Here is a 12,118-nt window from a genome sequence, read left to right on the forward strand (position 1 = left end):
TGATCCCCAACTTGTGCCAAGTCCTGGTGATTCCTTGCTTCTGCCAGGGCCCTGGAGAGCCACTGCTTGTGCCTGGACACCGGTGAGCCCCTGCTTGTGTCTGGGACTTGGAAAGGCCCTGCTTGTGCCAAATCCTGGCGATTCCTTGCTTCTGCCATGGACCTGGAAAGGCCCTGCTTGTGTCTGGGACCTGCAAAGGCCCTGCTTGTGCTTGAACCCTGGTGAGCCCCTGCTTGGGGGTCTGAAGAAAGCCTGCTTGTGCATAGGCCCTTGAGAGCCCCCGCTTGTGCCTCGGCCCTGGTTACCTCCTGTTGTGCTTGGGGAGCTCTGGCTTGTGTCTGGAAACTGGAAAACCCTTACTTATGCCTGGGTACAGATCCTGGAAAGCTTCTGCTTGTACCTGCACTCTGGAGCAAATATTTCTAAAGTCATAAATGTTCTCAACCTAGAAGCTACTGAGGGCCGTATTCAATTTGAGGCGAAAAGTCCGTTGCCGGAAATTTTCGCCATCATCGGAGGTTTTGCCATCGAAAACTTGCGTGTCCCCGTATTCAATTCCAAATTGGCGAAAACAGGACCCGGCGAAAATGATATTGGCAAAAAGTCATGTAGTTTTTGGGGAAATCAGCCTGACACCCCCGTATAGATGCTCTGACATGGGGGTTTGGTACTTCCTCATCTTTGCGGCCCCCTGCTGGAGGCGCTGGTTACGCTACTTACGTATCTTCAATAGTCAGTGAAGATACGTAAGTAGCATAAAGATGAGGAAATACCATTCGACCCCTTGCGGGCTCGCTTTGCTCGCCACACTGCGGGCACGGTTGCTCGCTTCGCTCGCCACAAAGATATATTCCCCCTCCATGCCCACTTGGATGGTAGGGAATGATGTTGGACACTGGCTGATCTTTACACTACTTACATATCTTCACTGACTAGTAACCAGCGCCTCCAGCAGGGGGCCGCAAAGATGAGGAAGTACAGGGGGTTTTCTATGGGTACCCCCGATTAGCCCTGCTGAAGGTATTTGGGTTCTTTAAATGGTCTCAATAGGAGCAATTTATCGTCTTTGGGAAAGTGGTGAAGAATAGCATTTAGCAACTTTTTTTGGCCAAAATAAGTATTCTCATCAAATTTGGGGTACATGAAAATGGGTGCAAGCATGGTTCAAAATCACTAAAATCAACCTTTAAAGCACACCAAAAAAGGCACCTTTAGCAAGCACCTGCAATAAAAAATACCCCTCCCCCATACTTGCATACCCCCCCAAAGGCTATTTCGCTAGTTTTTTAATTTGTACCACACTTTTAATTTTTTGAGGTGTCCTTTGTATTTTTTTATGCGTTTTTTTACGCAGATTGCATCAAGGGGGGTGTACAAAGGGTGCAGAGTGGTTTCCGCACCTCTGCACCCCAATTCTGCACTTTTTTCCGCCTGGTATTCATAGGCGAAACTTTTTTGTCTATTACATTGCATTATCGCACCGGCGAAAAGACGCTAAAATTGAATACGGGGATAAGTGAAATGGGCGAGAACGGCTTTTCCCTCCAAATTGAATACGGCCCTAAAGCTTTATCCATGTCCTCACCAAGTCTCCCCTACATTACTGTAATCTATTCATCTCTGGCCACTCGCTTTTCCCTCTTTTCAGTCTATCCTAAACTCTGATGCCCACATATTTCTCTCTACTCACTCTACCGCCCCCTCTGCCAATCACTCCACTGGCTCCCTATCCCCCTCAAAATCTAGTTAAAAACGTCTCTTCTTCACCTTCAAAGCTCATCAGAATCACACCTCTCCTTTCTACAGCTTCAGTAATGACCTTACACACTCCCTCACATTCTCTTAGCTCTGTCACTGACTACCACCTGCTTGTGCCTGGGTCATGGAGAGCCCCTCAAAACTAAAACCTGGGTGCTGGGTGCATGTTCCCTGAGAGTGACGCTCCTTGTGTTCTGAGGTGCCTTTCCTCCTGCCCTGGCACCCCTAAGGCACAGCCAGTGGGTTTACACTTCTTTCCACTTGACGCCTGTGCCCAAGGGAGCCCACACTTGAGCCTGTGTCCTGGTGAATTAGTCCTGTGGCACCTGTAGTATCCTGGTGAGCCGCTCCTTGTGGCTGCTGCTCGTCTGTCGTCTCATATGTCTGCCAGAGCAGAAGGAGGAGGCCGGGTAGGTGAATGTGCTCAGGGAGAAAAAGCCTCTGAAATAAAGCTAGAGGGAAAAAGACAGAGAGCTGCTGTTATCAGCCTCCCCTCCTCCTATCTCTCATACTCCCCACCCCCTCTCCCTGTCTCATTAAGCCTCTCCCCCTTACTAGTCAGTGCAAGGGATTTCTCTCTCAGCCGGGATACATTTATTTCCTGTTGTATCGGAGTAACCTGGAGATCTGGGGCATGGAAGGTTGCAACAGTGGCCATGTACAGTAGCATTCAGCTGAACCCGCAATTGGAGTGACAGCAGCACGTTGTTGTGGACATTGTGTGGCTGATTTGTGTGCAGCTCACTACCTGGTACCATCACAGACAAGAGGGGAAAATGACAGAAGAGGTCTCGGAGGTCCCTAAAGAATTATTGGGTGAGAGTTGAAATAATGTGTCCCCCGTGGATAGTTGTTATTGTGGGCAATAATCGCTGTGTGTGAGCGTCGTGTCCGTGTGTATGTGGCTTGCAGGTGACACAGCGGTGCTTCTGCTGCTGGGAGGCAGCATTACACGGGTTAACGGAGTGGGCGTGGCCGTGCATAGTACGCCTAGATGCTGGGCTGCTGCTGTGTGCTGGGACTGCTGCATGCATGGCTGTAATGTACTCAGTACTGACAGCGGTGTACACTCACAGGCCAGGGGAGGGCACACAGTTTATTTGGGATCAGGATGGATTTAAATACTCGCATAACATCCAGCCTCAGAGATGACAGGCGATGTGCCCCTAAGTTGGGTCATGCTGCAGCTGTATAGTACATTAAAATATGACACCTACACAGACATCTGTGGGAAACTTATCATGTTTGTTTACAACAGATTTTAATTCCATAGTGCTTTCCAAAGCCATGTAGTAATATATTAATATAACAAGTCCACAAAAAATGCATTTAATGCAGTCATTGGTGTATAAATTAGTTTTTGATAAGCATAAATTCTAATTGATGACCCATGGCTTTTTTTGTGGGGGTGGGGTGGGGGGGTATTGGGAATCCAATACTATGTACACAGCAGAGTTTGAGCAATATGTGTCTTTTTTTCATTTACTGTACATTGCATGAATGCCAGAATGTGCATCATCATGTAGTTTTCATATCTACAACCTACAATGTATGTGTATTGCCAGCTAGCCTTGCGATATCTCATTCTGTGACCGATACTGGCTGCTGATTATTATACAGATAGGTTTGAGTGTGTTTTTTTTTGTTTAATGTTTGTTGTTTTACATAGTCTTTTTAGAATACTCAGGGCTCAATTCAATTATATGAGACACAATTACGCCCACGAATAAGTTTGGTTATATGCAGCACTTACGGTACCACCTACTTTTCCTCATAGGGCTGCACACAAAAATCCATGAGTCTGTGGTGAGATTAGGCTGCGAGGGGGGACGAGTTCCGCTGCCATTGCCAGTGGTTCTACTCCATTGTAATGGCAACTCGCCCCTTGCTCGTAATTGAATTTACCCCTAAGATTCCAATTACTAGTCTTTAGTACAAAAAGCTAGCTTATTCTGTCTGATTAAATATATCTTCATTTTTCACAAAGTCTATAATTTTATTATTATTACATTATTATGTTGTTTAACAACATATAGTAATTGTAAACTGAATTGTTGCTTATGTAATCAGTAATGTAACCAGTATCTAATGGAGCGTACACACGGTCAGATTTGTCAGATTTGTCAGATGAACGATTTTTTACTACATTAAAATGAATGGAATCGTCCAAGTCTGACTGCAAACCCATCAGATGTCAGATATCGTTATCTGACAAACGGGAACGCGCATCGTTGATCATCCATCGTTCAGGCATGTCAGATATGAACGATTTTCCTTCAGATATGAACGACTGAACGATTTTTAAATCGTTATCGTTCATATCTGAAGGAAAAATCTGATCGTGTGTATGCACCATAAGGCCCTTGGCAGAAATAAATGGTTGCATTATTTCCCAAATATACTGCCAACCTGTTAGTACCTAGATGGAAAACTGTCATGTTGTACACGAGTCATCCATAGAGTGGTAATGAAATGAACTGGTGGCCATTTAAATAAAATGGGTTGGGTATGGGATCCCGGCGGTCGGGATGCCGCTGGTCAGAATACCGACAGCAGAATCCCGACACCATTAGTAAAGTATCCTAATGCTAACCTTTAACCCTAACCCCTACCCTAGTGCCTAGACCTAACCCTCCCCCTAAGCCTAACCCTAAACCTAGCTCTACCCCTGATACTTACCTTCGGGATGCCAGCGGTCAGGATTCTGGAGCCGGGATGCTGAATACATCCCAAATAAAACAATCGGTACAAAAAAAAGTATAGACAGAGCCATGTTTAGACCTGTGGTCATTCACCTAAGTTAAGTACTTGTAAAGTTACGTATGACTATAGGACCTATGTACTATTAATCGTGGAACTGCCAAGACTATTAAGGATTCGTTTTGCGGTGGAATTACGTTATTGCGCCACTACGCCCCTGCACCGCCCACCATTGCCGCCACCACACTGTGCAGCGCCGACCCCGGAGGAGGCAGCCAGAAAGTCGGCATGTATGAGATGGTGTAAACTAAAGGAGCGTTTATATATGTCCAAAGGCCGCTTATTCCTAACTTCTGTGTCAGGTGTCAGCTGAGACAGACGATAAATACAGTCGGAGGGTGACTGCATCTGTCAGTGTATGTGGGTATCATCTGACTGTTTGTCTTATTAGGGTTTGTCAGGCCCATTCAGGCCACACACGGATCTCTTTGGCCACACGTTTATGTACTTGTATGACTAAATCTGACAAACCTTTCAGGAGTGCTATCCCTTTATCGGAATCGGTATGATTTACTGCCGGACCCATGCACGGCGGTTCAAATCCCGACAGCGGCAGCCTGACTAGGATGAAAATCCCGATCGTCCCCAGGTAAGTATTCACTAACCTATTCTACCCCCTAACGCTAACCCTCCCTTAGGGGTGCCTAACCCTAACCTTTCCCCCTCAGTGCCTAAACCTAACCCCCCCCCCCCCTCCCCTAGCCTAACCTCCTGGGGGGTGCCTAACCCTAAGTCCCCCCCTGCGGAGCCCCTAACCTAACCCTCCCCCCCTCCTGCGGCTGTCCGCGCTCGCCATCACTTCGATCAGGATGCCGGCCACCCGTCGGTAAAATGACAGGAGTCTAGATTTAGACGCCTGTCATTTAACCCTCGCCAGGATTAAGCAGTCGGGAAGCCAGCAGTCGGGATTAGTTCAGCCGACTGCATACCCCATTTATCACTTCATAGACCACCAGATTTGGAAATTTAGGAACCATCTAACTATCTTCTTCTTTAACTTAACTTTAACTTCTGAAGATACTGCTATATAATGTCTGTCTTTGTTAATCACCTACTTTATCCATTACAACTTTCCATCCTTCTTCAAGCCCATAATGAAACTTCTTACTCTAAAGGGGCCTATCCATTAGCAGATAAAATGAGTGATTGAACGATCTATCGTTCATTATATCTGCTAATGGATAGGCCCTGAACGATGACAGATGCGCACTCCCGCGGCTGATAAATCGCATCTATCATCTCTCCAACATGTTGGTCAATTATCGCATATAGCTGTACGATATTAGCAATATTGTGCAGTTTATATGCAGTAAACGACGAAAGATATTAGCAGAAGTTACAGAGCGCTGCAGAGAAAAAATCCACTCCCTGAATGCTGTCATGTGATATCGTTCATCGTTCAACATTTGCCAAAACCTGTTATGTACATGACAGATATCGTTCAGCACAGCCACCGGAAATTTCCAAGGATATCTTTTGTCTTTCATCGCTCAGAAATACATCTGCGAATGGATAGGCCCCTTAACCTGACAAATGACTTGCACAAAAGTTATTATAAGTACTTGTTAGTACTCTTGTACCTCTGCATTATCCATATCATTATCCATTCTCTACAGTACACTATCAATTTCAGGGTTTCCTTCTATTTCAGATTACACAGTTTGCATCTTTTATAATGGTGTATCCACCTCTCCCGCTTTCATTAGAGGTTCCTTAAGGTCTTGTCTCAGACTCCTTTATGTTTTATACATCCTACACATTATTCCCTGGTTATCTGATAAATCCATTCAGCTTCTGGCACCACCACTGTGCTGTTGCCAGAAAGAACATTGGCACCCCCCCTATGTTTCAAATAGAGACATAACCCACCAGAAAAAGGGGCATGGCCTTATGGGGAAAGGCCGGGGCAGAGATAGGGGAGGTCAAAAGATGCTGAGGATAAAATAAGATGAAGCTACAAGTGAGAATGATAATAAATAGAAAATTGACAGGCCCGAACAGCTCCCCCTGCCCTGCGGTGCCCTTTGCCATGGTACAGGTCGCACCACCCTAGTTACGGCCCTGATAAAGTGTATCTATTTACTCCTCAGTACATGCCTATAATACTATCTCTTGTTAAGTATTATCTGTACCCTAATTTCTATTTAAGGGTGGCTATTCAATTGTTTGTATCTCCCATCTAAAGAGCCCGGCCCGGGAGCTATTTAATTGTTTCGAGCGACCACCCCCGAGGCTGCACTTTACATGGATTTCTGCTTGTATCCTCCTTAGTTACGAGCAGAAATGCAGCATAAGTAGGGTTTCGGGCTGGTCTCTAGTGCAGTTAATGCGCTCCCGACACTTAGCATGGGAGAAGTTGCGTAACGCGGCTAATACCGCGCATTTTCGTTTGAGAATGCGGCTGTTGTGACCTATTTTAGGCTGACCGTGCAAAACAATTGAATAGCTTCCGGCCACTTTAGATGAGAGCTAAATTCTCCCATGCAATTGAATCGCTCCATAAGGATGCAGTCAATATCCCGGCAAGTGCGATGACGGGGCTTAGAATACCGGCACCGGAATCCCAACACCTGTCAGAATCCCGGCCTCGGCATTCCAACGACTGGCATCCCAAAGGTAAGTAGCGGTGTTAGGGGGAGGGTTAGGATTAGGCACTGGGGGGAAGGTTAGGTTTAGGGTGTGGGAGGCAGGTTAGGTTTAGGCACTAGGGAGGGTTAGGTTTAGGCAGTTTTGGGAAGGGTTAAGGATAGGGGTAGGAGAAGGGTTAGGACACCTACCGATAGGGGTCGGTGTCCTTACCCTGTCAGGATGCCGGCGTCAAGATTTTGACCGACAGGATCCCAAGCGCCGGCATCCCATGCCCAACCCCGCCCCGTACATGTCCAGTTGCTACCTAAAACTGTTGTCCAAACAGAATTGGTATGATTTCCTCTGTTTAAAATAAGTTTGATTATGTCTAAAAAAAAATAGAATTAGATGAACTAAAATCAAATAGTTATGCTGCATACACACACAACGATTTTCGTTTGAATAATCGTTTGAAAAAATCATTCACTTTCTGAGTCAAACGATGAACGATAATCGTTCATGCGCGTTCACGTTTGTAGTTCAGTAAGACTTGTCAACGCAATGATTTTCATTAAGGGAATATGCAAAAATCGTTTGTAGTTCAAAAAAATTGTAAATTACACTTTAAAAAATCTGACAGATAATCTGATAGAAAATCGTTCATAAAATCGTTGTGTGTGTGTATGCAGCTTTAGGTTTACTTATTTATACTTGGTTGATGTGGTGATTTGGTGTGTGGCTTAAGGCACCTATTAGTCCAATCAAAAGATCGTCCCTCCAGCAGGAAGGTTGCAGGGTTGTCTAAGGGCCTGATTCAGAGCCGCTCGTAAGCGGCCGCTCGTTCGCTCTGCGCGATGTTTGCCCAACTGCGCATGCGTACGGATCGTTATACACATGCGCGAACCAGTCAGTGAGGTCGAAATTCATGTGCTCGCAAAATAGCGAATGCCTGATAATTTGAGTGACAGAATGAGGCGTATGTGGGTGGTAACAGGGGAAGGTGCTTGAAAAAGGGGAGTGGAGATCCGAACGCAGGCGTGCTTAAAGGTCAAAACGGGCGTTTTATGGGTGTGCATAATTAAAACAGCAGCGTCATTGACAACGTCACTGGGTTATTTTATACCTAGAACTGCTCGCAAGATTGTGGTAGCAAAAACCAACCACAAGAATAGCGAGCAGTTCATACGCTGGTCGATGTACTCGATTAATCTAATAAATAGCGGACATGACGTAGGATGCGAGCGGCCAGGGGGCGTATTTATCCAAAAAACGACCGCAAGTTTTGTTCGCTCATTCAGACCTAGAAGCGTGAACAGACCGCAAAGAGCGAACGGTTCATTTGAATAGCCACCCCTATTTTCTGGACGAGCGAGCGCTAATTGCGTTCGGCTCTGAATCAGGCCCTAAGTCTCTTTGGACTTCTCATTCACATGGATAGAACATTCATAGGGGTGGGGCAACCTGACTAAGGCCCACCCAAGCAGGAGAGAGGATCTTATGTTTGGACACTAGACATTGCTGGTTCTATAGAGTGCTAGTAAGTAAAACTTAAGCCATCCAGTTCCATCCAAGACAAAATGTAAATTGTTGCATAGTGTTAGCCTCTAATGAATGATCTTAAAGGAAAACCAACTTATCATTAATTGTATGTTTTTCTCTCCTCAGCTATTTGTTCCCCCTGCTTGTACATTTTCCTATCTCTAGTTATCTTTTCTTTTGACTTTTCTCCATGCATTGCTCTCTTTTCTTCTTCGGGGTCCATGGGGTCCACAGCAAATACGTTGGGGTATGTGGTGATCCAGGCACCAAACAGTTAAAACAAGCTCTCAGCTCCCAGGATGCACTGGGTCCTCTCCATGTATACACCGGCTACAGGCAGTCAGTTGTTCTGTTTGGTGTGAGAAGGCACCTTATTGACAGTGGGACTGCAGGAGCAGTCCCAGAGACAAGTTTTGTTTTTTTTCTTTCTCTTTTTCTTTGAGCAAGCAGCGCGTTCTGTGGTTGGGGAACCTGAAGCAGCTAAGCGTCTGACAGGAGATGCCCGGGTCGCAGCTCCATCTACACCCGCTGGCACCGCAACACTGGTGTGAAGCCAGTGATTTCGGCAGGGACACAAGGCCCTGGACTGCAACCGGGATGCATGGGGATGCAGGTAAGGTGGTTTCGGCGGCCGCTGACACCGGAGCCACGTGGCGGTCCATCCTCTGGCGGTGGAGATTGGCCGGGGGGAAAGCTGTAGTGAGGAGCCAGGGTAGTCTCCTCATCACGGATTCCTGACAGCCGGGGGGTCAGTGGCGGCGGCCATGTCAATGAGCCGGGTGGATCCATACAGCATAGGGGAGGTTCGCTCTCCCCCGGCGGCCCCTCCCACAACCCTCATGCTGGCCCTTCTAGGTTCCCATGTCTGGGTTGCTCCTCCCAGCCTTCCTCTATATGAGTCGGCTAGAGATCACTCTCAGGTGCTCTCGGTGGCTGTGCACTCAGGAGGTTGGGTCATTCTCCCTGTATGCCTTTCCCCCCGGTGACTGGTAATACAGAGCTCTAGAGCTCTATATCCTACTTGGCCTGAGGCTGTTCGTAGTGTACTAAGAGCTAAGATGCATATACTCATATGAGGGGATATATTATACATTACATGTGACTTTGAAAGCTGCTGTGTGTATGTGTGGTACTGCCTTTTATGTCTTTATAACTGTCAGTCTGTTAACCTATCACTGCTGTTTCTCCTTATAACCCTCTACTACAGGTGTGTTGGGGTGAAACATTGTCACGTGTGCTCAGAACTTTGCATAACTTTTTTTATGTCTAAAGAATCTGAAAGACAGGTGGCGGAGGCCCCTGTGCTGGTGTCATGTATGGATTGCAAAGTGGAGTTATCCCCACAGGATTTCATACAAAATGGATTATGTGGTCACAGTTTTAAGGAGTCACCACATCAGTCAAACTTACCAGCCTCTGGACAAGAGCCCCCTTGGGCTTCTTTTTCCCAGATCATGGCACAGGTTGCAGAACGACTGGCAGCCCCAGTGGCACCAGTATTGAGATATCCTCAGCAGCTGCAACCTGCTATGTTTATGCCACCTATGCTTCCATCTTGGGTGGACATGTATGCGCACTCTGGTCACGATATGGTTCAGCAGCCACTACAAGCAGCTAGATCAGTGCAGCCAAAGACCAGAAGAAAGCGTTTGGTCTCGCATGCAGGCCAGGTATCAGACTCCGGTACGTCCTCTGATAGGGAGAGGAGGCGTATGATTCCTCTCAAGAGCATAGAGGAGGGAGAGCCATTGCAAAGAAAGGCGCCGGTATTTAAGCGCCAGAGAGTGGTGAAGGCTGAGTTTCCCAATCTGAACACTTGTCGGAACTTATGGGGGAAGCATGGAATGCACCAGATAAGAAGTTCCATCTTACTAAAAAGGTTACGGAGCAATGTGCTAACTGGGAAACTCTGCCGTCAGTAGACGCGCATGTGGCACATCTGGTAAGGAGCGCCACATTGCCCATACCATCTGCATCCTCTCTTAAAATTTCCACGGATAGGAGGCTTGAAGCCTGTCTCAAGGCAATCTTCTCGCTCTCAGGAGCAGCCACTCGCCCAGCTATGGCTACAGCTTGGGTTTCCAAAGCCATTGAAGAATGGATAAGGACACTGGTGGAATCTCTGCCAGAAATGTCCAAGGAACAGCTGGAGATTATTTCCTATGCCAAGGAGGCTGCTACCTATTTGAGAGGCAGCATTGGATGCGGGTATATTATCTTCTAAAGCATCGGCTGTCTCGATTGTGGGGCGCAAAGCCCTGTGGTTAAGGGATTGGAAGGCGGATGCCGGGTCCAAGAAGGCCTTAGAATCCCTTCCGTTTACGGGAGGTATTCTGTTTGGCACAGAACTGGACAAGATTGTGGCTACGGTGGCAGCCTCTAAACCGGCTGGTCTACCCTCAGCAGCGATTGCCAGATCTAAAGGGTCGTGCTTTCGGCCGCAGGGGAAGGTTAGAGGTCAGTCCTTAGCGAGAACCAGTTCTAGCAGAAAACCATTATCTAAGAAACCCTGGCCGAACAAACGTCTGGCTTCAAGGCCCCAGGATAATCCTGCTTATGTGGTGGGCCTCCCCCTGGGGGATCCCAAGGTAGGAGGCCGACTTTTTCAGTTTTCAGATACCTGGCATCTCACGACAACAGACGCCTGGGTTCGGGAAGTAGTCTCCCGGGGATACGCCCTGACATCCTCAGAGGTTCTTTTGCATAACTCAGGCAGTAAGTTCTGCAAAAGCCTTGGCCCTCCAACAGGCTATACAATCCCTGCTAATGTCAGGTGTGATTATCCCGGTTCCGGGGAATGAATTACGGAAAGGTTACTATTCCAACCTATTCTTGATTCAGAAACCAAATGGGTCCTACCGGCCTATTTTGAACCTAAGGGGGCTCAACACATTTATCCGGGTGCCCAGGTTTCGTATGGAAACGCTGCGGTCGATTGTGTTGGCAATGGAGCCGGGGGATTTCATCGTATCCTTAGATATCCAGGATGATTATCTGCATATAAGAATTACACCATCCCACCAGCAGTTTCTGCGGTTTGCGGTGGGGCAGAAACACTTCCAGTTTCAGGCACTGCCTTTTAGTTTATCAACAGCCCCTTGGGTGTTTACCAAAGTTATGGCAGTAATGATGGCATGTCTCAGGCGCCAGGGCGTCCGAATTCTGCCATACCTGGACGATCTCATGTTATTGGGGCAGTCTCCACAGGAGTTGCAGCATCATCTCGGGCTGACAGTTTCCTGTCTACACAGACACGGCTGGATTATAAATTGGAAGAAGTCCTCTCTTCTTCCAGTGCAGCAGATGGTACATTTGGGGGCACGCCTGGACACTCTGTCGCAGAGAATAGATCTGCCGGAGGACAAGATTGCGGCCCTTCAGTTGCAGATACGCAGATTGCTTCACAACAGGCTGGTGTCTGTGCTGTCAGCAGTGCGGGTGCTAGGGTCGATGGTGTCCACCTTCAGCATGGTGGATTATGCCCAATTTCACT

At 47.3% G+C, this 12,118-nt stretch overlaps 1 protein-coding gene across 1 annotated transcript in view; it reads left to right on the plus strand.

Moving 5' to 3' along the window:
• The first annotated feature begins 2,316 nt into the window (after nt 1-2,316).
• Nucleotides 2,317-12,118, plus strand: part of CARMIL1 (capping protein regulator and myosin 1 linker 1) — a 390,597-nt gene continuing 380,795 nt past the window's right edge. The window contains exon 1 of the mRNA XM_088475876.1: nt 2,317-2,574. Within this exon, the coding sequence (XP_088332002.1) occupies nt 2,535-2,574 (40 nt within the window). The 5' untranslated portion in view covers nt 2,317-2,534. The remainder of the gene's footprint in view (nt 2,575-12,118) is intronic.

The sequence above is a fragment of the Taudactylus pleione genome, unplaced genomic scaffold (assembly GCF_031769625.1).
Source record: "Taudactylus pleione unplaced genomic scaffold, aTauple2 ptg000179l, whole genome shotgun sequence".
NCBI classification, from domain to species: Eukaryota; Metazoa; Chordata; class Amphibia; order Anura; family Myobatrachidae; genus Taudactylus; species Taudactylus pleione.